At 48.0% G+C, this 26,687-nt stretch overlaps 2 protein-coding genes across 3 annotated transcripts; one reads left to right on the plus strand and one right to left on the minus strand.

Moving 5' to 3' along the window:
* Positions 1-414: 414 nt before the first annotated feature.
* NACC1 (nucleus accumbens associated 1) lies at positions 415-11,915 on the plus strand. 2 transcript variants are annotated; one of them, XM_073654321.1, is made up of 7 exons: positions 415-554; positions 880-1,072; positions 6,543-7,446; positions 8,051-8,245; positions 8,490-8,595; positions 8,685-8,782; positions 8,921-11,915. In XM_073654321.1, exons 3-7 carry the CDS (start codon positions 6,588-6,590, stop codon positions 9,172-9,174), a joined length of 1,512 nt encoding a protein of 503 aa, XP_073510422.1. In that variant the 5' UTR covers positions 415-554; positions 880-1,072; positions 6,543-6,587; the 3' UTR covers positions 9,175-11,915. The 2 variants fall into 2 exon arrangements, with proteins under 2 accessions (XP_073510422.1, XP_073510423.1); XM_073654322.1 differs by having other exon boundaries at positions 8,072-8,245.
* Positions 11,916-17,563: 5,648 nt separating this feature from the next.
* On the minus strand, positions 17,564-26,467 carry STX10 (syntaxin 10). Its single transcript, XM_073654323.1, has 8 exons — positions 25,977-26,467; positions 25,469-25,639; positions 25,281-25,374; positions 23,024-23,086; positions 21,125-21,232; positions 20,522-20,628; positions 20,345-20,439; positions 17,564-17,830 (listed from the first exon to the last, which is right to left on the minus strand). The coding sequence occupies exons 1-8, from the start codon at positions 26,009-26,011 to the stop codon at positions 17,748-17,750; spliced, it is 756 nt and encodes a 251-aa protein (XP_073510424.1). The 5' UTR covers positions 26,012-26,467; the 3' UTR covers positions 17,564-17,747.
* Between the last annotated feature and the right edge of the window lie 220 nt (positions 26,468-26,687).

Below are 26,687 nucleotides of genomic sequence, written 5' to 3' on the forward strand. Positions count from 1 at the left end.
TAAAGGGTTATTTTCCTCCGGCCCTGAAAATGATTTTCTGGTGCCCCTAGGAGCAGCCGCAGAAGCTTCTCCTCCACACCGAGCAGGACTCGTGCTCCCGCTCCACCGCCTCTGGGGTCTGCAGTTCGCGCCGCCAGGAGTCTGCGCTCGGCCATCGACTCGTCACGCCTTTGTTTGCATATTTTCCTTTCTGTCTATTCTTGGAAGCTCGATGCTCTATTCGTCTCCCCTGGGTGTCTGCTCCATTGCTCGCGCTCCTCTAGCCTGCCCAGCCTATCTGCCTCGTCGTCTGCTCGGCAATCCTCTCCCTCCCACTCACCCTCGGGGATGCAGTCTGCTCGATGCCCTCGGCCATCTCCTGCTCTCCCCTGCAGTGCGGGTCCTGAGCTGGCCTCGGCTCGGCGCTCCATTGTGCCTCCTGGGAGTCTGTCTGCTCGGTTGTATCGGCGCTCGCTCTCTCTCCCCTGCCTATGTGACCCGCAGTCTGGGGCTCCAGCCGCCGTCTCCCGAGCTCCGGACCATCCGTCTCTCGCGGTAACGTGATCCGCTCCGTGGTACGTCCTGCTGCCGGTATCTTTCTCTCGTTTTCCGGACAGTGCTCCCCGCCGACCGTGCCCGTCCTGTCTGCAGCCCGTTTTCTTATCTCACCTCCATCGTTCGCCCCGCCCCCTCCCGTCCCTCTCTCATCCGTCTTCCCGTCATTCACATTTCTTTCCCCCCCGCGACACATTTTTATTCATCGCTCGTGTCTACAGTTCGCCTCATTCATATCGGCGCTCGATTGCTGCACCCTGCTCTATGTCTCCTGCCCCTCCCCCTTCTGTCTGGCTCGTTGTGATCGGCGCTCAGCTGATGATGCCTGTCTATCTCTTCCCATAGTCTGGCTCGCTGTGATCGGCGCTTGTTGGCTCTCCCCTGTGGCTGTACTGTGATCGGCGCTCGCTCGCTCTCCCCTTGCTGGCGATGAATGGCCGCCGCTGCTGCTCCCGGAGCCGCTAAGACCCGAGCAACGCGAGCGGGAACCGGGGGGAGCGGACCGCGGTGAGAGCAGGAGGACCGACCGAGCAGCCGGGTACGTGAGTCTCCTGTTATACTCTGTGTTCTCAGGGATGATCCGGCGCCGCCATCTTTATTTATCCCATTCTCATAGGAGTCCTGTCTGTAAACAGGAGGGAAGTCCACACAAGAGGAGTCTGGGGGCGTAAGGTGGGGGGGAGTGCGAGACTGGGGCGTAAGGTGGGGGGGAGTGCGAGACTGGGGCGTAAGGTGGGGGGGAGTGCGAGACTGGGGCGTAAGGTGGGGGGGAGTGCGAGACTGGGGCGTAAGGTGGGGGGGAGTGCGAGACTGGGGCGTAAGGTGGGGGGGAGTGCGAGACTGGGGCGTAAGGTGAGGGGGAGTGCGAGACTGGGGCGTAAGGTGAGGGGGAGTGCGAGACTGGGGCGTAAGGTGAGGGGGAGTGCGAGACTGGGGCGTAAGGTGGGGGGGAGTGCGAGACTGGGGCGTAAGGTGGGGGGGAGTGCGAGACTGGGGCGTAAGGTGGGGGGGGAGTGCGAGACTGGGGCGTAAGGTGGGGGGGGAGTGCGAGACTGGGGCGTAAGGTGGGGGGGAGTGCGAGACTGGGGCGTAAGGTGGGGGGGAGTGCGAGACTGGGGCGTAAGGTGGGGGGGAGTGCGAGACTGGGGCGTAAGGTGGGGGGGAGTGCGAGACTGGGGCGTAAGGTGGGGGGGAGTGTGAGACTGGGGCGTAAGGTGGGGGGGAGTGCGAGACTGGGGCGTAAGGTGGGGGCGAGTGCGAGACTGGGGCGAGTGCGAGACTGGGGCGAGTGCGAGACTGGGGCGTAAGGTGGGGGGGGAGTGCGAGACTGGGGCGTAAGGTGGGGGGGGGAGTGCGAGACTGGGGCGTAAGGTGGGGGGGGAGTGCGAGACTGGGGCGTAAGGTGGGGGGGGAGTGCGAGACTGGGGCGTAAGGTGTGGGGGGAGTGCGAGACTGGGGCGTAAGGTGTGGGGGGAGTGCGAGACTGGGGCGTAAGGTGTGGGGGGAGTGCGAGACTGGGGCGTAAGGTGTGGGGGGAGTGCGAGACTGGGGCGTAAGGTGGGGGGGGAGTGCGAGACTGGGGCGTAAGGTGGGGGGGAGTGCGAGACTGGGGCGTAAGGTGGGGGGGGAGTGCGAGACTGGGGCGTAAGGTGGGGGGGAGTGCGAGACTGGGGCGTAAGGTGGGGGGGGAGTGCGAGACTGGGGCGTAAGGTGGGGGGGAGTGCGAGACTGGGGCGTAAGGTGGGGGGGAGTGTGAGACTGGGGCGTAAGGTGCGGGGGGGAAGTGTTAGGCGGGGGAGATGTCACAGACGAGGGCGTAAGGCATGTGGGGGAAGGGATCAGACGTGGGCTTAACGCACAGAAGAAGGGGTTCAGGCGCGGGCATATGTCACACGGGGGCAAAACGTGCAGAGCAAGCCACTCCAGACCTCTTTTTAGATAGAGGAACCCTTCCCCAATTTCCTATATAATCTCCATATAAAGGGGCAGATGTGTGATAAGTTATAATGTACGGAGCTGCCGGCGGTCTCCTGCCTGTGCCGGCAGTATATGGAGGCCTTATCATGTAATCTGTCATATCTGCTCACGTTGGTGACGTCTCCGCCCCTTCTGGGCGTATGGATAATAATAATAATCTTTTTATTTATATAAGTGAGAATGATATTTAGGGTCACAGGGTGGATACATTTGGCTGAAACATGTCACCGAGGACGGCCGCAGCACTGATCCTGATAGTTGGCGCTGCTTATCACATCACACATGATGGGATTAGATACACAGCTCAGCCGACTGTATCACACATGACAGGCTTAGATATACCGTAAAGACCAAAAGTTTGGACACACCTTCTCATTTAAAGATTTTTTCTGTATTTTCATGACTATGAAAATTGTACATTCACACTGAAGGCATCAAAACTATGAATTAACACATGTGGAATTATATACTTAACAAAAAAGTGTGAAACAACTGAAAATATGTCTTATATTCTAGGTTCTTCAAAGTAGCCACCTTTTGCTTTGATGACTGCTTTGCACACTCTTGGCATTCTCTTGATGAGCTTCAAGAGGTAGTCACCGGAAATGGTTTTCACTTCACAGGTGTGCCCTGTCAGGTTTAATAAGTGGGATTTCTTGCCTTATAAATGGGGTTGGGACCATCAGTTGTGTTGTGCAGAAGTCTAGTGGATACACAGCTGATAGTCCTACTGAATAGACTGTTAGAATTTGTATTATGGCAAGAAAAAAGCAGCTAAGTAAAGAAAAACGAGTGGCCATCATTACTTTAAGAAATGAAGGTCAGTCAGTCTGAAAAATTGGGAAAACTTTGAAAGTGTCCCCAAGTGCAGTTGCAAAAACCATCGAGCGCTACAAAGAAACTGGCTCACATGAGGACCGCCCCAGGAAAGGAAGACCAAGAGTCACCTCTGCTTCTGAGGATAAGTTTATCCGAGTCACCAACCTCAGAAATCGCAGGTTAACAGCAGCTCAGATTAGAGACCAGGTCAATGCCACACAGAGTTCTAGCAGCAGACACATCTCTACAACAACTGTTAAGAGGAGACTTTGTGCAGCAGGCCTTCATGGTAAAATAGCTGCTAGGAAACCACTGCTAAGGACAGGCGACACGCAGAAGAGACTTGTTTGGGCTAAAGAACACAAGGAATGGACATTAGACCAGTGGAAATCTGTGCTTTGGTCTGATGAGTCCAAATTTGAGATCTTTGGTTCCAACCACCGTGTCTTTGTGCGACGCAGAAAAGGTGAACGGATGGACTCTACATGCCTGGTTCCCACCGTGAAGCATGTAGGAGAAGGTGTGATGGTGTGGGGGGGCTTTGCTGGTGACACTGTTGGGGATTTATTCAAAATTGAAGGCATACTGAACCAGCATGGCTACCACAGCATCTTGCAGTGGCATGCTATTCCATCCGGTTTGCATTTAGTTGGACCATCATTTATTTTTCAACAGGACAATAACCCCAAACACACCTCCAGGCTGTGTAAGGGCTATTTGACCAAGAAGGAGAGTGATGGGGTGCTACGCCAGATGACCTGGCCTCCACAGTCACCAGACCTGAACCCAATCGAGATGGTTTGGGGTGAGCTGGACCGCAGAGTGAAGGCAAAAGGGCCAACAAGTGCTAAGCATCTCTGGGAACTCCTTCAAGATTGTTGGAAGACCATTTCCAGTGACTACCTCTTGAAGCTCATCAAGAGAATGCCAAGAGTGTGCAAAGCAGTCATCAAAGCAAAAGGTGGCTACTTTGAAGAACCTAGAATATAAGACATATTTTCAGTTGTTTCACACTTTTTTATTAAGTATATAATTCCACATGTGGTAATTCATAGTTTTGATGCCTTCAGTGTGAATGTACAATTTTCATAGTCATGAAAATATAGAAATTTCTTTAAATGAGAAGGTGTGTCCAAACTTTTGGTCTGTACTGTATGGCTCAGCAGACTGTATCACACATTATGTGCTTAGATACGTTGCTCTGCTCAGATGTCTGTAATGCAGGGACGTCTCAATGAGGCATACAGTGACATAGCTGAGTTAGTGCTCAGAGCACAGCGGCGTGATGATGACACTGCTGTGCTCTGAACACCGGTGAGAACAGCGCAGGTCGAGCAGCCGGACATCGTACTACTGATCCCAGGCTGCCGAGCTGTTCTCCCGCAGCTTCATGCTCGGAGCTGCCGGCCGTCCTCGGTGTCCTCCTCGCAGTATCACTGGGCAGTCACCAGTGATCTCTCCGCACTGTGACCCTAAACTACATCCTCACTTATCGGTTTTTAAACGCCCAGAAGGGGAGGAGTGACATCACACCCATGTGAGCAGATCCCGCCCACTTTTACTGCAGTCGTAATGTGAGCTAGCTGTACACTAGGTTCATGGCAAATGTCAGCAGCTGCTCCCCCTAGTGATCAAAAGTGGAAAATATCAACAATTTTAATTATTTTTCATACATAATACAATAAAAAAAACAGTAATACGTTACATTTTTATTTTAATTGGTGAACTATATTTTTTTTAATGACATATTCATTTTAAACTACGTAATCCTTTATGTGCAGGTCTACAATTAAATGGGGTGTTGTCTTACTATAATAGGTTAACAATAGCAGCTTGGTGGTGTCCAGCACCCCCACTAATCAGTGGTTCTAAGCTCCGGCAGTGGATGGAGAAGAACAGCTCTAATCGCTGTGTAGTGGCAGCTGCTGGAGCTGGTTGGGGGGTCGGACCCCCACCAAGTTGATATTGATGACCTATCCTGAAGATGTGTCATCATTGTTATAGTAGTGCAAAACTCCTGTAACAGGGGGCACTTGGACGTCTGTGGAGTGAAGTAGTGCCCGCTCATAGTATGAGGCTCCCACAGTGCCCCTCACGCTGTACAGTGCCCCCACAGTGTCCCTCATGCTGTATGGTGCCCCGCACGCAGTATGATGCTCCGGCGGTGCCCCGCACGCAGTATGATGCTCCGGCGGTGCCCCGCACGCAGTATGATGCTCCGGCGGTGCCCCGCACGCAGTATGATGCTCCGGCGGTGCCCCGCACGCTGTATGGTGCCCCGCACGCAGTATGATGCTCCGGCGGTGCCCCGCACGCAGTATGATGTTCCGGCGGTGCCCCGCACGCAGTATGGTGCCCCGCACGCAGACGGCGTCCAGGAGGAGGTGATTGCAGCGTCCGGTCACACCTACTCTGTCGCTCCATTCAGTGCCTCAAGTTTCGAGGCAGCGCCACCCCCAGGTCGGATGTGCTGTCACATCCATCTGTGTGGAGGGGATGTGGACTTATGGGATATTTATGTGGTAGCCATATACAGTAGTGATGGTCAGTCTGACCTGTGGGGCCCCAGCTATGGCTCTCGACTAGCAAAGCGCAGGTTCTGGAACAATGGAGATGCCACGTGCCCCTATAACTGTTCTTCATGGCGGAGTCTTATATCTGCCCACTCTCATCCCACCGGAAGATCACAGAGAAGTGTTGTGCGGAGTCGGCGCTGACCTCGTGTCCTGCTGGGACGAATGTACCAGCTCCCCGCAACTTCTTCTCTAGTGCCCTCCCAGTCAGTAGAGATGGTGAAATGGCACAAAAGGGACAAATCCTCATCTCAGCCTTTATGTGTATCAGTGGGGGGTTGCGCCGCTGCTTCCAGTCTGGGGGGGGGGGGGGGGTAGCGCTGCACTTCTAGTCTGGGGGGTTGCGCCGCGCTTCCAGTCTGGGGGGGTTGTGCTGCATCGACACTATCAATGGGAAACTGGGGCAGTAATGTCTTCGGGCCATAAGCTGCCGTACATTTTTTCATTGGGTCCATCCAGGCCGCCCCTTTAAATGCCAATTAATCACCTTTTTCAGGATCTCTGCAAATGGAAATCTTTCTTTTGGGGGCTGAAAATCTATACTGAACGATTACATGTTACAGCTTCCTTTGGATTTTAGGTTATAGATGAAATATTTCTACCTAATTTTTATTTATTTTTTATTCCCTTCCCCCGCAGCCTCTCTATCCTCCGTCTCTCATTTTCTCCCCCTGATCTGTTGTCATGTCTCAGACTCTACAAATGGAGATCCCAAACTTTGGGAACAGTATCCTGGAGTGTCTGAACGAGCAGCGGTTGCAGGGCCTGTACTGTGATGTTGCCGTCGTGGTCCGCGGACATCAGTTCAAAGCCCACCGGGCCGTCCTGGCAGCGAGCAGCTCCTACTTCAGGGACCTCTTCCACAGCAGTAAGAACCCGGTGGTGGAGCTCCCTGGCTCGGTGCAGCCTCAGTCCTTCCAGCAGATCCTCAGCTTCTGTTACACCGGGCGGCTCAGCATGAACGTTGGGGATCAGTTCCTCCTCATGTACACGGCTGGATTCCTGCAGATCCAGGAGATCATGGAGAAGGGGACAGAGTTCTTCCTGAAGGTGAGCTCGCCCAGCTGTGACTCCCAAGGTCTACACCCTGAAGAAGCGCCAAACTCCGAACCTCCCAGCCCGGCAGCGGCGGCAGCAGTAGCGGCAGCAGCCACAGCGGTGGCCTCGCTGTCATCGTCATCCTCTTACTCTATGTCCCGGCCACCCCGGGTGAAAACAGAGAGCCAAGAGTCCGATTCGGTGCAGTGCACACCAGTAGCCAAGAGACTCTGGGACGGGGGGCAGAAGGAGGCCGGAGGGGCGAATAGAAAGGTGCCACGCTTTTCTCAAGGAGCGGTCGGAGGGCAGTCGGGGGCAGTGGCCCCACTGGGGTCAGAGAGGACGAGCCCAGGAACGTCCAGCGCATACACAAGTGACAGCCCAGGGTCTTATCACAACGAGGAGGATGAGGAAGAAGAGGTCGGAGAGGATGGCACCGAGGAGCAATACAGGCAGATATGCAACATGTATACAATGTACAGCATGATGAACGTCAACCAAACCGGTAAGAGTCTGTATGTGCCCCATATATCATCACCCTCCGTGCCACCCAGAGCTGCATGCAAAGTTCTGCTCAGTAATCCCTAATGCTTTCCTAGAGAAAAGGTCTGACCACTAGATAATGCTGAGCTAAAGGCCACGGACCCCCATGATCAGCGGTGTGCAGCACCTGGTGGGTGTAACCTGTGTATAGCGCTGCACACAGTCAATTGACCATTCTCTGTACTGCAGCTCTGCTCCTATTCACTTCAATGTGACGTGAGCTGCAGTACCTGAGAACGGCCACTACCTGGGCCTGCCGACAGTGATGGGTGGGCGAGCCAGATACCACTTATCTGATCTAACCTGTCCTGTCTGATAAGTTTATATAACATTCTGTAGTGAGGGAGGAAACACAAAGATGTTCAGTGTGGGATACCGACCTGGGACGTTAGTAGTGAGGGAGCGATGTCAGCTCTGGAGTATAATGCTGCCTATACTGATAGGTTTCTGGTGCCATGTACACCCGGTGTATGATCCCTGGGGTGAGGGGGGCATGTGTGGCGATATATACTGTATACATCTTCCCCGCTGTGTGATAAAGCGTGTACCTGTCCTCTTGTCAGTAGAATATTCTTTGACTTCTTCAGCTGAGAAGGTGGAGGCTCTGCCGGACCCCGTCTTCTCAGACTCCAGGAACCGCGTCCGTGTCAAGCAGGACCTGGCCACCCTCCCAGCAGAGCTCATCAGCCAGATCGGCAACCGCTGCCACCCAAAACTGTACGAAGAGGGCGACCCAGCCGAGAAGATAGAGCTGGTGACAGGTACTTACATATGGAGCACTGTCAGCTGATTAATGGGGGGCAGCGTGACCCTGCGCCCGGCTGTGCGATGGCAGCCAGGTGTATTGTCCTTCACAGCGCTCAGTGTAGATCCAGCACCGTCCCAGGTGATTGACAGGTCTCTAGCAGCCCTGGGCTAGTCTCATCTACGGTTATAGTCCCCAGCCAAATCCTCTAACTCTATATTACCCCTGTGCTCCCGGCTCATCATTCTCTTACCTTTCAGGAACCAACGTGTTTATCACCCGCGCCCAACTCATGAACTGTCACATCAGCGCTGGGACGCGCCACAAGGTGCTGCTGCGCCGGTTGCTGGCGTCTTTCTTCGACAGGTAAAAAGGACCCCCTCCTTATACATGAGAACTCGCCGCCCCCTTAGTATCATAAATTATGTGACTTTCGATCTCCCTCATTACTCCAGGAATACCCTGGCGAACAGCTGCGGCACCGGGATCCGCTCATCCACCAATGACCCCAGCAGGAAGCCCCTGGACAGCCGGGTGCTGCACGCCGTGAAGTGTAAGTTCACCCGCTCGTGCCCCCCTCATCTCGCTCACATTTTTCTATGGGAATGCGCCCACATCCCTCCAGGGCGCTGCCGTACACATCCATTATAAGCCTTTTCACCCTTTTTTTTTTTTTTTTCATTTTTCTTAGTCTACTGTCAGAATTTCGCCCCAAACTTCAAGGAGAGCGAGATGAACGCCATCGCAGCGGACATGTGTACGAACGCCCGGCGCGTGGTGCGCAAGAGCTGGATCCCCAAACTGAAGCTGCTGATGGCCGAAGGAGACGCCTACACGTCCTTTATTAACGACACCGGCAAGATGGAGCCTGACCTGATGGGTGGAGGCACCCCTGCAGATCACGGAGTGGGCTTCGAGGCCGAGCCGGGAGAGGGAATGCCCTGATGGGGCTCTTTTTGCACGACCCCTACCTAACCCCCCCCCCCCCAAAAAAAAATTGTAAACATGCCTCCCCCCTTTTAGCGAGGAAGGGAGGGAGGAAGAACAATATGGCAGCCAGGAGATGGGCTGTCGTCTGTATGCCATAGGTGGTGCTAAGTATGACTGTACGCTGCTGCACGACCTCGGGAGCGGTGCGGAGGGACTCGATCACTATACACTGCTGCATGAGATACTCATTTATCAGCGCCACGTCGCCATTATCAGCCTGCAGGTATACTACGCAGCGTCATTATATAGCGCCTCCATTATCAGTGTATATCGTCCTCATCCAACGCTCGATTGGGGGGGAAACTTGTAAATATTCTGCATTATTTTATGGTGCAGTCGGGGTAAGACCCCCGTAATCTCACTGGCCCTCTGATAACCCAGCTCTTGGGAGAAGAGAGACTTTTTTTTTATAGTAACTTTGCTAAATTTTAACCCCCCTCCCCATGTGCGCACTGGAAAGGAGAGCGCTGCCTGCACCTGGAGGATGAGCGCCGGCGCGACTACAACACTCAGCATGATGGGAGCTGTAGTCTGGCAGTAGACGGGAGATCGATGCTTTAGACGATTATGTCCAGAGCGACCAAAATCTGATTGGTGGCCACGGACAATTTATTTGCACAGCTACTAATTGCACATTTATTTTTTTTTTTTTATTATTTTATCGTGTCCCCCTGTTTCTGTTTTGTCGTGTATGTCGGGGCGGGAAATGAGGTTCCCTTAGATTTATTTTTTAATTTCCTGCATGGTATTAGAAGTTTGCAATTTCCGGAGGGCAGCCATTTTGGTGATTGCATTGTGGACGGCGTTGGAGGGGGGCGGCGAAGTCGTCAATTCCATGGACAATGTGCGTTGACATCTCTTCCCCCTTTCACTAAACACTTGAGCCCACAAGATGGCTGCCCTCTATAAAGGACTCTGTAATACAATCCTGATGGAGGTGGTCGCCCCCTGGTGGTAATTTTTCATATTACCCAAAGTGTTTTTTGTTGTTTTTTTTCTATCGAACGTACATTAACATTAAACTCCTTGACGTGACAGTAGCACAAGGTGGATTTCTAAGCGATTTTCCTAGAAGTCTTGATTTTTACGGTAGACGACTCGCACTAATTGCTATGTACGTACGTAGGACGGCTTTAATCATTTAGGTGGGAGCGTCGGCTTCTGCGGTTGAGACTGTTTTAGTATTCCACTATGTCATAGGTGGTCCAATCGGGTCACTCGGAGGTGATTTTTTTTTTGTCCGGTTTGGTCACTTGAGTTTTCCCAGTGAGATGGGCAGACATAGAGTAAGGCGCTTCCATTCATGCCAGGCCGGGGCGCTGTGCCCCTAACAAGTACCCGCTCTCCTATAAACCACTCATGAGCCCCAGCGGGCAGGACATTGAATACCTAGGACACATGTATACCACCACTTCTGATTTTGGAGTGTCAGGAATATTTATGGGGTTAATTAAAGGGGTTGTCCAAACTCACAATATTGATGATCGAACCTTTCAGATTGTTTGTGGTTCGACATGCCCACCGATCAGCTATTCGCAGATTCTGGGGGTAAGCAGTGTATGGAGCCAGAACAGCTCAGCTCTGTGCCCTCCGCTCCACGTCAATAGGAGCTGAGATGCAGCATCCGGGAGCGGCCACTACACAGAGTACCGAGCGGTGCTGTCCTGTCTCCATACACTTTTTACATCCGGCTGCTCGGTCTCAGATGTCGGACCCCCAGCAATCTCAGGTTGTCAGTGTGTAAGATCTGGGCAGCCTCTTGATGGGTGGCACATCAAATCATAGGGTCTGACCTGTGCTTTAAGGTCTGCGGCTTGTGTGATTGCCCTAGATATTAAAGATAATTTTTATTCTCTTGGACATATAGGGCTGTGTTGCAGTACTATGGAACGGCCTGTTCACAGGAGTGGCGCTATTTTGTCTATTGAGTCCTTACCCAACGTCTATGGGTTGAGCCCTTTTCCCCGTGACCATTGATCTGTACCCACGGTGCTTTTATATTAAATCCTATACGCAAAATTTCACTTGATGCTTCCCGCTGGTAATTAACCAATCATGGAGTCCTATGGGAGAGCCAGCGTGTCATTGCACAGCGCCCCTTGCTGGGCGTGCGATTACGTGTTTATTTTGTAAATATGTGTATAGCTTATCCTGTAGGAGGACGGGAACGGCTGTAGGTTCTAGGTTCTGGGACAGAGAGGGAACTATATGACACGATCATACGGATAACACTGTAGTTCTGCATTAAGGCTAATACACTGATGTGAGCGGGAATGCTGGCTACGCTGTCAACCAGATTATTCCTATTCTTGGCAACATCCCCTCCCCCGTGATTCATACCTTCTCCCCCTCCCTTTCCCAGCATTATATATAACCCATACATCGTGTGTTCATAGTAAGGAATACTGTCTGTATGGGGGTATAAGAGGGGATTTTACCAATCCTCAATATGCAGTGACGGATGAATTGAGTACAAGGGCTGCCGACGAGTCTGAACTATATCTTGCCTTTGCGTGCATGATATCGGTGTACATATATATGTGTATATGTATATATAGTGACCCCTCTCTTCCCATGTAGTAGGGCTGTAATGGGATGTAAATATTTGAATTAATATTTTTGCAGGCAATAGGGGGTGGGAATGGAGAGACTGAAAGAAGCAGCCCTCGAAAAAAAAAAAAAAAAAAAAAAAGAATCCGTTGTGTGTATGTGTATATACAGAAGTGCATGGGGTGGCACAATGTATATACCCACTTTTTTTTTTTCATCTTTTTTTTAGGCAGACTTATTTTTTTTTTGTAGGATAATATTCAGAGACCACATTTTCACCATAGTCATTTTTTTAAAGGGAGATTTCACGTTTTTAAAGTTGTATTTTATAGGCCCATTTTGATTCTATGAAAAAATACAGTGAGCGCAGTACAGGGTTTCAGACACTAGATGGTGCTGTTTTGTTTATTCAGATCTTAGTGCACCATCTAGTGGCTGCCAGAGAGAATGACCCTAACCTATAAAATATAGTTTTGATGAAGGATAAAGGTGATTTCTCCCTTGTTAGCTGGCAATATTAATGGCATTTCCACAGACAGACTGGTAAACTTTAGAATGATACACTAGCAGAGAGGAGGGCTGCACACTTTCCACTGTTTTTATTTTCCTGCCCCCTGGGCTGGTGATTTTGTTTTTTTAATATTATTTTTTAACTGTAGAAAATGAAAATTGAAAAAAAAAAAAAATTCCATATTTCCTTCTGCCATAATTAACTTCACTAATTGCACACTCTTGATTGTGAATCGCAGATGCTTGACAGGCGTTCCCCATCCCCTTTGGCCTCGGCACAGCGGGTGGGGAGTTTTTTTCGCAATTTTTTTTTTTTCCAGATCGCTCACTTTACATGTCCCCCTCCCTTCTGCTCTCTTTAAGTGCCAAGATATCGCTGTGTGTTCCCTTAACTGTGAGAAAGGAGCATTGCACATTATGGAAAAAAAAAAAAAATCAGAAAACCATATTAATAAACGTTTTTAACAAAATAGGAAAACGTCTGCTCGTCTTATTTCCTGAAATCTACCCATCTAGTCTGCAAATAAACTACTGCTCCTATCATGTCATGGGAAAAACGCTGCAGTAATCCCCAACATCTGCCCTTACAGTCACGAAGTGGAGATAGAAGAGGCTGCTTTATCTAGTCATATGGACATGAAAGTGATAATTTGGTATTTTCTTTCCATTTTGGCCACTTACGCTGTAAATGTGCAAATAGATGGGTTGTTTTTAGTAGACAACCCCTTTAAGGAACAACTGTTATTCCTTCCTTCCTCAGGTCCCCATTATCATTTCCTCTACAGAGGCCAGGCTCCAATCATCGCATACCCTAGTGATCACCTAGGGCCATTGGGGGAAAAAAAAGTGCAGAGTTTTCTCAGCTCCCCAAGTACATGACTTGGGGAAAAGTCAAGACTGCCGCATAACTCTGAAGAGGATCACAATCTAATGCCCGGACTGGCTGTTGGCTGAATTAAAATAGGTGCTGTCTCGCTCGGGTCGGACAGTCCGAGCATTGCGTTGCGATCCTCGTCCTGAGTTATACAGCCGTCTGACTCTTCCCTTTATGAAGAGCCTTTTGTGCTGCAGACCTTTACTGTCAGGATGTTGTCATAGTCTTACAGACACAAGGAAGCAATCCTGCCGATCAAGCCTATTGCTCACCCTTTCCCTCTAATACTGTAGATACGACCTAAATAAGAAAGTGCCCATGCTGCTGTGATTAAAGGACTTTATAAGGTAGAACGTTCACTCTACAGTTTGATATTTGATATATTCAAGTTATTTTTTAGCTCTGTATATCAGCAGGGAGGAAGTAAAGGAGAAGAACTCAAATTCAGGCAGCCGGCATAAAAGCTGATAAAGAGCACTGAGGACACCCTAGGATATTGTTGAACATACCCACTGTTTTTCCCTTTCTTTATGACCACAAATACATTTTAAAATGTATTCCCCTTTCTGTTACAATTAATTTTATAAATCGCTTTATAAAGCCCCCCTCCAACTCGGTGTTTTTCCTGTCCCGAGCAGGAATGTGGAGATACCCCAAGGGAGGCAAGGGTAGATTCACCCAGTTTTCTTCTGGCCCATTGGGAAGACCGTGATGCCAAAGAAGTGTGGGTGGAGGGATGGCAGGCCATTACAGACAGCCAGTGGATTCTGTGAACCATAAGGGAAGGTTACATGGTACTTTTTCCACCTCATCCCGCAACACTATCATCTGACTCGGCCACAATCCCTCTCCACCTCAAAGAGGCTCTGCAGAGACATAAGAGACCTTCTAGAGCAGTGGTTCTCAACTCCAGTCCTCAAGACCCACCAACAGATCAGGTTTTCAGGATTATCTTAGTTTTGCACAGGTGATGGAATTATTACCTGTGCAATACTAAGGAAATCCTGAAAACATGACCTGTTGGAGGGTCTTGAGGACTGGAGTTGAGAACCACTGTTCTAGAGCTAAGGGTGGTCAGTCCAGTTCCCCTCTCTGAGATAGGACAGGGTCACTAGTCCTCACTTTTCTCCATAAAAAAGCCTTTGGGCAAATACCGTACCATTATAAATATGAAACTTGTCAGGTACAGTAAGGTCAGAATGGAGCATTGCATTGATGGGGAGGGATTCGGTAATGTGCACATTAGCCCTAAGAGACTCCTATTACCACATGCCCATTCACCCCAGCCACCAACAATTTCTGAGGTTTGCTCTGGAAAGGCAGGGAATAGTCCACCACTTCCAATTTACATGCCTACCATTTTGCCTGTCCTGCACCTCGTATTTTTATGACAGTGGTGGCAGCCTCCTTAAGAAAAAAGGGCATTAATACAATCCTATACCCGGACGATCTGCTTCTAGTGGCAGATTCAACCGCCCTCCTCATTCAGCAACAGACCCAAACTATCTACATGCTAGAAAGTCTAGGGTAGCTATCAATTGGGAGAGGTCAGACTTACAGCTAGACACTCAAAAGGTGTTTCTAGGGGTACTCCTCAACTCACATCGCAGAATCTCTTCCCTGCCTCTTATAAAAGAGGAAGACATCAGGTCAAGAGTTCAGACCTTCCAGAGGAAGAATACAGTCTCAATCAGATACGCTATGAGGGTCCTAGGCCTAATGACTTCTTCTATCCCAAGCCTACGGTGGGCTCAAGCCCACTCAAGACAACTGCAGAGAGCAATTGCGTTGGTCTGGAACAGGCATCCGTCTGGTCTAGACAGGAAGATGAAAGTGCCAACAGACCTAAAAACTTCCCTATCATGGTGGACATCCCAGACGAATCTCCAGAAAGGAGTATTATGGGTCCTATCCCCCTTCATTCTAATTACCACCGACGCCAGCCAGATAGGCTGGGGAGCAGGAAGAGAAGGCCAATACCTTCAGGGCTCAAGGTCAGCAGAAGTAAGGAAGAGATCGTCCAATTACAGAGAACTAAGAGCAGTTTGGGAAGCGCTCCAGCAATGCCAAGATATCATCGGAGGGCATCATGTGAAGGTTTTCTCGGACAACGTTACAACCGTTTCTTTTCTGTGCTGTCAGGGAGGTCCGAGGGGCAAGAACAACTCATTCAGTGGGCAGAAAAAAACCTGTTCTTTCCATTTCAACAGTTCATCTGAAAGGATCAGAAAACAAAATAGCAGATTTTCTCAGAAGAGAAAAGATTTGGTCCACCGAATGGGAGCTAAACCTGGAGGTTTTTCAACAGTTAACCCAGAGATGGGGTGCCCCACACATAGATTTATTCCCAACCAGAAAGAAAACAAAACTACTAAGGTTCTTCTCTATGGACCCAAGACACAACCCAGAGGGAGTAGATGCCTCATCTCAGTCTTGGGGAACAGATCTCCTATACACAATTCCTCCAATCTCTCTTATCCCAAGAATTCCGTATTCCTACGAAAGATCCAGGAGGATCGAACCACGGTGATCCTGGTGGCCTTCTACTGGCCCAAGAGAAGCTGGTTTCCGTTGTTATGTCACATGGCTCTGGAGGATCCATTTCCCCTTCCAGAGAGATACGACCTGCTGTTTCAGGATACCCTCTTTCATCAGGATATACACTTCTTTCGCCTGATGGCCTGGATCCTGAGAGGCAGATCCTAAGTGCTAAAGGTCTGTCACACAGAGTGATAACAACTATGAAGGCAAGCAGGAAGCCGGTAACTTCGGCCATCTATTCCAAGGTGTGGAAGAAATTCTGCTCGCACATAGGAGAATCCATTTCAGAATCTGCCCGTCCGGATATTCCAAAGATCCTACAGTTCCTCCAGCTCTGGTTCGAAAAAGGATTAAGACCTAGCAAATTAAGGGTACAAATCTCTGCTCTCAGTGCCTTCTTACACTTCCCACTAGCAGACCAGCCTTGGGTTGTGAGATTTACTAGGGCAGTTACCCCTTTTAAGACCCACAATCAGGAAACATGTCCCGCCGTGAACCCTAAACCTAGTGCTAGGTGCCTTATGCAAATCTCCTTTTGAGCCTCTGGAAGAGTCTAATGTCAGACTATTCTCCATGAAAACAGCGTTCTTAGTGGCGATCACCTCAGCAAAACGGGTAGGGGAGATCCAGGCGTTGTCGGTAATGGATCCTTATGTGAAAATTCTAGAAGACCGGATAGTATTCAGACTTGATCCCTCCTTTCTTCCAAAGGTGGTATCTAATGTGAACTTAAACCAAGAAATAATTCTACCTTCCTTTTGCCAGATTCCAAGGAATGAGAAAGAAAAACGATTCCATACTCTGGGTGTGAGAAGATCAGTGGTTCGTTATGTGGAGATTACAGAATCCTGGAGACAGGACTCGAATCTCTTCATACAGCATTCAGGGAAGAATAGGGGCAAAAAAAGCCTCAAACTCTAGCCAGATAGATAACCTCAGCCATATCGCTGGCATATGAGTCGGGAGGAAAAGAACCCCCAATTAACATTACAGCTCATTCCACAAGAGCAATTTCTGTGTCCTGGGACCATAGAGCTGGAGCTTCTGTGGATCGGATCTGCAGCGCCGCGACCTGGTCTAGTCTAACCAGCTTCTGTAGGTACTACAAACTAGATGTAGTATCAGGTCAATAGCTAGCCAATGGACGAAAGGCCCTTCAGGCAGTAATCCCACCCTGAGATGCCATTTATTTGGTATTTCTCCTGTTATGCTGTCATGAGGGATGCCCTGGGAAAACAGGAATTCGTCCTACTGGTAATTGTATTTCCAGGAGTCCATCATGACAGCACCATTATATTCCCTCCCCTGAATACTGATGTGAAGGTAATATTTGTGTGTGAATTCAATAAAATGAGTTCAAGACTTCAGGCAGTCATTGCCAACAAAGGGTTTAACCAAGTACTAGAAATGAACATTTTATTTACAATTATTTAATCTGTCCAATTACTTTTGGTTCCTTTATAAACAGGGTGGCACATGTTAAGGAGCGGAAACTCCTAAACCCTTCATCCAATTTTAATGTGGATACCCTGAAATGAAAGCTGAAAGTCTGAACTTCAACTGCATCTGAATTGTTTTCTTTAAAATTCATTGTGGTAATGTCTAGAACCAAAATTAGAAAAATGTTGTTTCTGTACAAATATATATGGACCTAACTGTATGTGAAGATAACCTCAGAATATGTTATGTGGACATAAGAATGGTGTCTTCTGCTTAGGACCTTCCTCCCCTTTTCAGAATGGAGGATTTTTGCACTTACTGTAGTTCTAGGCTGAATGGTTGTTCATGTAATGCTACTTTTTCCCTGAAGAACCTTTTTATTTTAAGGAATTTGATGGACTAATCACAGATTTAACGAACCAGACAACAGAATTTGTCATAAATTGTATTAACGCAGTATAAATCAGTAGGCGATTGTTTGGCACCTTACAGAAAGGCACAATCCGTCTTCATTTTCCAGGGAGGGAAATACATTTCCGTCCCCCCTTGTAACTTGCAGTCTCCATTTATACAGCACCAGGATGCTCCGATCACTCTTGTCGCGAGGGTCCTTTCATGATGGCAACGTGAGCAGCAGTATCAGTACAATAAAAAGAATAACAACCAGGACGATGATGGCGCACCACTGCCGGCGGTCTGTAAAGGAGAGAAACACCGGCCGTTACTCCACACAAAAGTAATAAAGAAAAGCGTCCTCACTGATAATAACGTTTCTACATAATTGGAAAGAAACGAGAAAAGCAGAAAATCAGCTAAATCCCCCGCCAGTCCAGTGATCCCTGTCGATCTGTGTGCACTTTGCTGCAATGCTGATGTCACGTACATCCTGCAGCCAATCACTGTCCAGCAGACACGCCTCTCAACCAGTGATTGGCTGCAGCGATCACGTGCATGTACGTGACATCATTACTGCAAGGCAAGTTAAAGCCCAACCGTAACAGCAAAGGGTTAAAAAGGTATATGGAGAAAGTGGTGCATTTTAGCAGCGAGAAGGGTGTTCTGTTGCTCCCTGTTATCGGCCATTTCAGGAGATGTGTACAAGGGAGAGTGAAATATCTGTACTCTGGCGGCAGAATTTATTTTAATCAACTTTCAGATGAGACAAATACATCATATATTTTGACATAATTTCTTCACTTTTCAATATTCTTAGTCCATCTGTCAACAAGCTTTCGTATTCCCTCATTAAAAAAAAAAACATACATTATCAGCTGAGCCGCGCCTGCACCTCTTCATTAGATGTGGATCTTCGTCTGTCCTCATACGGCTTCTTTCAAAGGTCCGAACACGGTGATAGTCCGACGCCGGAGACTTGTGTGACCTTCCTTGAACTTCTCTACCCATTCATAGACTTTTCTTGGTCACAAAGCCTTGGATAAGTATTGGCACCAGACGCACCCTCAGACTACAAAAAAAGCCCCCAAAAATGAATCACTGCCCGCTGATCTTCTTTCATCCAAACCTCCAGTGGGGCGGCCATTGTTTCAGGCATCGCAGTCACAAATGAACTGACGTAACACGTTCACACCTGTGACTTTGTGTGGAAAGTGATGATGAGACGATGAGGCCAAAGAAAACTTTAATGTAACAGGAGTGTGGAAAAAGGTTTCGACCTGCCCTCATAGAATCAAAATGGAGAGAAAAAGGAGTTTTTTTTATAGGCGTAAAAAGTTACAATTTTATTACATCATTATTAAAAATACACGAGACAATATAGATAGTATAAGTTAAAATTACATATAGATGGCAGCAGTAATCACTGGTATAAAGGCCAATAATCACATCCCCAAAATCCCAAGTTATGTCTGAAAATTCCTAAGGGCAGCTAGACAATAAATTATTCAAGGGAATGGGTAGTATGGAATTTTATATTTGTCAATAGACTATGTTCCATAAATACCAAACAAACCCAAATGTGTAACCCATGTGATATAGCAATGCTGCCTGCCAATAGGAGGGATTAACATAGGAGAAATGTATGATAACAAATCATCTTACCCAGTAAGGGGCCAGGAGTGAACCAGTGATAATAGGCGCGCAAAGGCAGCCCCCCGAAGCGCGTTTCGCAGCCCGCAACGGCCGCTTCCTCAAGGGGAATAAATCATTCCGGGCTGCGAAACGCGCGTCGGGGGGCTGCCTTTGCGCGCCTATTATCACTGGTTCACTCCTGGCCCCTTACTGGGTAAGATGATTTGTTATCATACATTTCTCCTATGTTAATCCCTCCTATTGGCAGGCAGCATTGCTATATCACATGGGTTACACATTTGGGTTTGTTTGGTATTTATGGAACATAGTCTATTGACAAATATAAAATTCCATACTACCCATTCCCTTGAATAATTTATTGTCTAGCTGCCCTTAGGAATTTTCAGACATAACTTGGGATTTTGGGGATGTGATTATTGGCCTTTATACCAGTGATTACTGCTGCCATCTATATGTAATTTTAACTTATACTATCTATATTGTCTCGTGTATTTTTAATAATGATGTAATAAAATTGTAACTTTTTACGCCTATAAAAAAAACTCCTTTTTCTCTCCATTTTGATTATATGTAATATGAGTTGGCATACTTTGGTGCTCAGGGAAAGTACCTTCTTCCAGATGCACCAATACGGCTACAATAGGGTTAAACCACCTTCATAGAAGCCTACTCTACAGCTCTTCCTTGGAAGGACTGAGAAGAACAGTCTTAAGCTACAAGTCAGTAGTAACTATGTGACTGCAGACTTGTGAATCCTCACATCACACATACTGCAAGCTGCCAGGATTCTCCAGGGCCGGGCACGTGATCGCAAGTATGTGATTTGCATACATGCTGTCACATGCCAACTAGCCTGTGTATTGAGTAAGGCCACGCATGTCTAGTTGGAATGTGGCCGAAATGTTACAAGTCGCATACTTACGGTTACATGACTGCCCGCTCCTGGCACCGAATAATATACATACCGCACTGCAGATTCACAAGTCTGCAGACACATAGACTTGTAGCTTAAGACCGGATCACCCTTTTAATTAATAGGAGTTCCCCGGTGCCTCTTACTTTGAGAGTTGGGAGTTCACAACTCCCGATACACAAGCGAGAAGCACCAGAGGTCCCCTTTACAGCCCTATTAGGATATCTACGGCTGTACGGACGTCTTACCACTGGTCATGTGCGATACTTTGGCCATCCTCTTGAGAACTGTGTCCATACGACTTTGAGTATTGTCCATCTCGTACGAAAACTCATCGAGCATCCTGAGTAAGAGAGGGAACGAGTGTCAGATAGAAGTACGGTGTGTGTGTGTGTACATGATATGGCTGCATGACGGTGACGTACACGGCCTGCTCGTCCAGCTCATCTCCAATCTTCCCCGACATGTTCTTCAGAACCCGGATACTGCCTGACACTAACTCCAGCTCCGCGTCCTGCTCGCTCATAATCAGCTGCAGAGGTAACACATAAGGGTCATACATGCATTCATTCCTAATTACCCGTCAGGGGGGCATTTTCTAAATTGCACCCTCTAGTTCACATTTAAAGGGGGTTATCAGAAGTGGGTGCTGCCGATGACATTACAACCCCATACACCTGGGAAACGGGTGCACGACCGGAAGGTATCGTCCATGTGACCCATTCATTAGAAAACTAAATGTGCCCGATATTTGCAGGTGTGTGGGGTCACAACCATCAGCATTGCTCACCTACCTCTGATATTTTAGTGCTGTGGCTCCGGTGGTCACAGACCAACTCCTCCATCATTCGTGTGACAACTGCAGCCAATCATACGTTGTACATGCCAACAAAATCTCTGATGCCAGTGATTGGCTGTAGCACTCACGTGGCTAATGAATGAACCGGCAGAGACCACTTAATCGTATGCTGTCGGGTATTCCCCCCCCGGATCCCATCATCTCCTATAAATAATAATGGAGGGCACACCTGCTGCTGGGCTTGCTGATCCTCGATGTAGCGCGAGTTTCCTGAGACAATCTCGTCGTCCAATCGGGAGAAGCGATCAGAGGTCAGAGGGTGAGAGACGCCCAACGCCTGAGAGTGAAGAGACAGGTGAGAGTGCAGCAAACACACATATATATATATATATATATATATATATATATATACATACATACAGTACAGACCAAAAGTTTGGACACACCTTCTCATTTAAAGATTTTTCTGTATTTTCATGACTTTGAAAATTGTACATTCACACTGAAGGCATCACAACTATGAATTAACACATGTGGAATTATATACTTAACAAAAAAGTGTGAAACAACTGAAAATATGTCTTATATTCTAGGTTCTTCACAGTAGCCACCTTTTGCTTTGATGACTGCTTTGCACACTCTTGGCATTCTCTTGATGAGCTTCAAGAGGTAGTCACCGGAAATGGTCTTCCAACAATCTTGAAGGAGTTCCCAGAGATGCTTAGCACTTGTTGGCCCTTTTGCCTTCACTCTGCGGTCCAGCTCACCCCAAACCATCTCGATTGGGTTCAGGTCTGGTGACTGTGGCGGCCAGGTCATCTGGCGTAGCACCCCATCACTCTCCTTCTTGGTCAAATAGCCCTTACACAGCCTGGAGGTGTGTTTGGGGTCATTGTCCTGTTGAAAAATAAATGTTGGTCCAACTAAACGCAAACCGGATGGAATAACATGCCGCTGCAAGATGCTGTGGTAGCCATGCTGGTTCAGTATGCCTTCAGTTTTGAATAAATCCCCAACAGTGTCACCAGCAAAGCCCCCCCACACCATCACACCTCCTCCTCCATGCTTCACGGTGGGAACCAGGCATGTAGAGTTCATCCGTTCACCTTTTCTGCGTCGCACAAAGACACGGTGGTTGGAACCAAAGATCTCAAATTTGGACTCATCAGACCAAAGCACAGATTTCCACTGGTCTAATGTCCATTCCTTGTGTTCTTTAGCCCAAACAAGTCTCTTCTGCTTGTTGCCTGTCCTTAGCAGTGGTTTCCTAGCAGCTATTTTACCATGAAGGCCTGCTGCACAAAGTCTGCTCTTAACAGTTGTTGTAGAGATGTGTCTGCTGCTAGACCTCTGTGTGGCATTGACCTGGTCTCTAATCTGAGCTGCTGTTAACCTGCGGTTTCTGAGGCTGGTGACTCGGATAAACTTATCCTCAGAAGCAGAGGTGACTCTTGGTCTTCCTTTCCTGGGGCGGTCCTCATGCGAGCCAGTTTCTTTGTAGCACTTGATGGTTTTTGCAACTGCACTTGGGGACACTTTCAAAGTTTGCCCAATTTTTCGGACTGACTGACCTTCATTTCTTAAAGTAATGATGGCCACTCGTTTTTCTTTGCTTAGCTGCTTTTTTCTTGCCATAATACAAATTCTAACAGTCTATTCAATAGGACTATCAGCTGTGTATCCACCAGACTTATGCACAACACAACTGATGGTCCCAACCCCATTTATAAGGCAAGAAATACCACTTATTAAACCTGACAGGGCACACCTGTGAAGTGAAAACCATTTCCGGTGACTACCTCTTGAAGCTCATCAAGAGAATGCCAAGAGTGTGCAAAGCAGTCATCAAAGCAAAAGGTGGCTACTTTGAAGAACCTAGAATATAAGACATATTTTCAGTTGTTTCACACTTTTTTGTTAAGTATATAATTCCACATGTGTTAATTCATAGTTTTGATGCCTTCAGTGTGAATGTACAATTTTCAAAGTCATGAAAATACAAAAAAATCTTTAAATGGGAAGGTGTGTCCAAACTTTTGGTCTATACTGTATATATTATATATATATATCACATACACACACTTGTATGTATTTGTGACCACCCCGTAGGGTAGGGAGATCCGGTTACCTCTCTGTTCTTCCGCTCCGTGAAGGCCTGAGCTCTGGGACTGGAGATGTGATCCCTCATTTCCTAAAATTACACACACAATACTGACATAAGACAGAGGCACGGATTCTACGGCTGCCATGACACTGGTCAATGCGGCTTATATGCCCAGTACTGTGAAGGCCAGGTAGCCACCAATATGGTAATGGCGACCACCCACCTGGTACAGACACCACAGAATACGCAATGACTTGCTGATTGCTGAGAGACCTACAGGTGGCCACCGCTCCGCTCTAGGGGGGCATTTCAGAGCCCTGTTCTTGGCATCAGCAAGACCCCAGCAGTCACATTCTGCACATATTCTGCTGATAAATTCCAGAATTGGGATAGCCCCTTTACATCAAGGACTCGACCATTTTTGCGTTTTCGTTTTTTATTTATTTATATTTTTAATCAGTATTTTTTTTCTTTTTTTTTTTAATCACTATGCGAACGATTGTTTTTTTTTTTTTTTCTGAACAGGTTAATTACTTTATATGTGATAGATTGGACTTTTGCGAATGCGCCAAAAATCTGAATATGTTTAGTATTTAATTTCTATATTTTTTGAATGGGTAAAAAAAGGGAGGGGGGGTTCTGATAAATTTTTATAGCCTTAAAGGCTTTTTCCCACGAACAAAAGTTCATTTTAATCAATAGATCTTGGAATAATAATAAGTTCCACAATTGGATGTGTGTAAATAAAATGTTCCTGTGCTGAGATAATCTTATACATGTGTCCCTGCTGTGTACTGTGTAATGGCTGTGTCTGACCGTACAGGAACATGGTCTGATCATACCACAGCTCCTGGGCGGGGGAGGAAGCAAAAGAGTATACAGACAGGACAGCAGGGGATCACAGCTGATTCTTTCATTGAAGTAAAACATTGTTCAAAAACAGGCAGGGAAATGTTTTATCTCACAAAAAGAATCAGCTGTGATCCTGTGCTGTCCTGTCTGTATACTCTTTTGCTTTCTCCCCAGCCAAGTACACAGCAGGGACACATTTATAAGATTATCTCAGCACAGGAACATTTTCTTTGAACACATACAATTGTGGAAATTATTATTATTCCAAGATCTATTGATTGAAATGTACTTTCGTTCATGGTAAAACCCCTTTAAATGTTTTTAAAACATTTTTGTTATTGTAGACTGTATAGTGTCGGCCCCCTTGGGGGACTTGAACTGGTGATCGATTGTTCTAAAAAGTGTAATATTTCAGTATACGGTAAAAAAATGACTGCCTCCCTTGTGTCTGGGCTTCACAGAAACACCAAGGAGACCGTGACGGGGGCGTCTGCAGGTCCCCGGCTGCCACTGCAACCCACCGACACCCTGCGATCGTACTGCGAATAGGCTGGTGGTTGCTCGAAATGATGCTCCACTGGGTATAATCTACTTAAAGGGATTTTCTACTTCCAGGAAAATGGACCCCCAAGGCTGTAAATACCTAAAATATTAAATGTGGGGGGGGGGGGGGGTTACTCGCCTTCCCCAGGTCCAGCAGCTGCTTCCCACCACTTCTCTGGTCTCAACATTTTGACTTCAGAAGAGACGTCACGTCATCACTGTAGCAAAACTCTGAGATCAGCATCAGACAGCACAACCTGGTGAGACTTATGATTGGCTGCACTGGTGACATTACGTTACTACTGTAGCAAAATACTGAGCCCAACACTTGTGCCGAGGTAGTTGGCACGAGCCAATTAGCTCAGTGATTGGCTGCAGCGGTGACATCACGTCACTACTGTAGCAAAATACTGATTCCAGTAGTTGTGCCAAGTTAGATAACATGAGCCACTAAGATAAGTGATTGGCTGCAGAGGTGACATCACATTACTAACATAGCAAAATACTGAGCTCAGCAGTTGTGCCAAGGTAGTCGGCCCAATGAGCTCAGTGATTGGCTGCAGCAGTGAAGTGACGTCACCGCTGCAGCCAAGGCACCGAAACCCGAGCAGCAGTGGGAACCGAGGGAAGGCGTGTACCCCCTCTTTTTTATCTTATGTATTTTCTGAAAGTGGAAAACCCCTTTAAATGCCGCAGTTAGAAACTGTCAGAGGCATTTAAGCGGTTAAACAGAAGTGATCAGAGCAGCTCTGTCCGGCAGGTGCTGGCAGTATGACACAGCCGGCAGCTGCCCTGTTTGGCCTAACTCTGGACCCGGCTTCACAGGCCCCGGAACTGGACACAGAAAGCGAAGGGGTTAATACAGAACAAAAAGTTTAGGTATCACCTTTAAAGAACTCCGCGTCTTCTCCACGAAGTCTCTCCTCTCGGTCAGTTCGGCCTCCGATATCTTAAACTTCTTCTGGTTTGATTCGACGATGCCCAAGATACGAGTAAAGGAAAAAAACACAATGGGGGGAAGGGGGGTCTGAGACCTGGGAATGCTGGGTAATGGGGAACTATGGCATCAGGATACTGATGGTCTCCTCCAAGTCCTCCAGGTCCCACTCGATGCTTCTCAGGGAATTTCGGAGTTCGTTGGTCGTCCAATCAAACTCCTCGGCGCTGGTCATGTGATCCTCCTGCAGGAGCTCGCACCAGCGCTGGTACAGACCCCGGCTGGTGTTCAGGGCCTTCTGCACCTCCCTGAGGAAGAGGAGAGGATATATAGACTGTGAGACCGTGTGGACAGGACCCCCTGCCCTACTGTACCAGTGCGCCTCGTTTGATGTCTCGTGTTCATGTCCCCGTCGGACCCTACACTTGTAAAGCGCCATGGAACCTTATGGCGCTATATAAATATTTAATAATAATAATAATATGGACCTTGTAACCGTGACGACAATAAATACTCAGGAAACAATGTATCTTTCCATTAGATGGAGCAGTGGGGAGAGGCTCCTGCTGCAGCCACTGTGAAGATCAGCAGCCAGTGAGGTCTCTATGGCTATAGGGGCGATTATCACACGGAGCAGATACTCACCCCCGAACCACGGAGAACGGGTCCTCCAGAGACATGGCGGACCACCTCTTCTTCGTTACCGAGGACTATTATTACTTTATGTGGCTAGACCCGGGCTGTACCTATCCATAAAGTGCTCAGCCCCTATAAATACGTCTCACCGGGGAGAGACAAGCAAATGCGTCAACATACAGACCAGATGCAGACGGCTCCTTTAAGAATTAAAGGGGTAGCCTTAAAAATAAAAGTTATAAAGTAAAAACGTCCACTTAAAGCCTAACTATTAACTAACCACATAGAGAAAATCATACAGAGCCCCTAGACTAGTGCAGCCCAATAAATACCAGCTATGAGCACAGATTATCCAATGCAGGCTTATTATGGCACTGATATGGGGGTTTCCTCAGCCCCCTCCCACTCCAGTCGGCTAAGCAGCTCTCCCCTCTCACTTGTCAACCTTCCTTCTCCCCACCCACACCCCCACAAACTCCACTTTCACGTGTTTCCGGTTCTGCCCGCTACGAATCATGGGAATTATAGTACCGAACGTAAGCTAGGACGATAACCCCGCCCACATAGTCAGCCCGTCCTTTCTCTAACCCCGCCCCCATCACACGCACGCCTTTTCTCTACATTGCCTGTCCTCCTTTTATCTAACCCCGCCTACATTGCCTGTCCGTCTTTTCTCTAACCCCGCCCACACGCACGGCCGTCTTGTATATAACTCCGCCC

The sequence above is a fragment of the Phyllobates terribilis genome, unplaced genomic scaffold (genome assembly GCF_046119375.1).
Source record: "Phyllobates terribilis strain yellow unplaced genomic scaffold, ASM4611937v1 Scaffold_11__3_contigs__length_659146591, whole genome shotgun sequence".
In the NCBI taxonomy this organism is placed as follows: Eukaryota; Metazoa; Chordata; class Amphibia; order Anura; family Dendrobatidae; genus Phyllobates; species Phyllobates terribilis.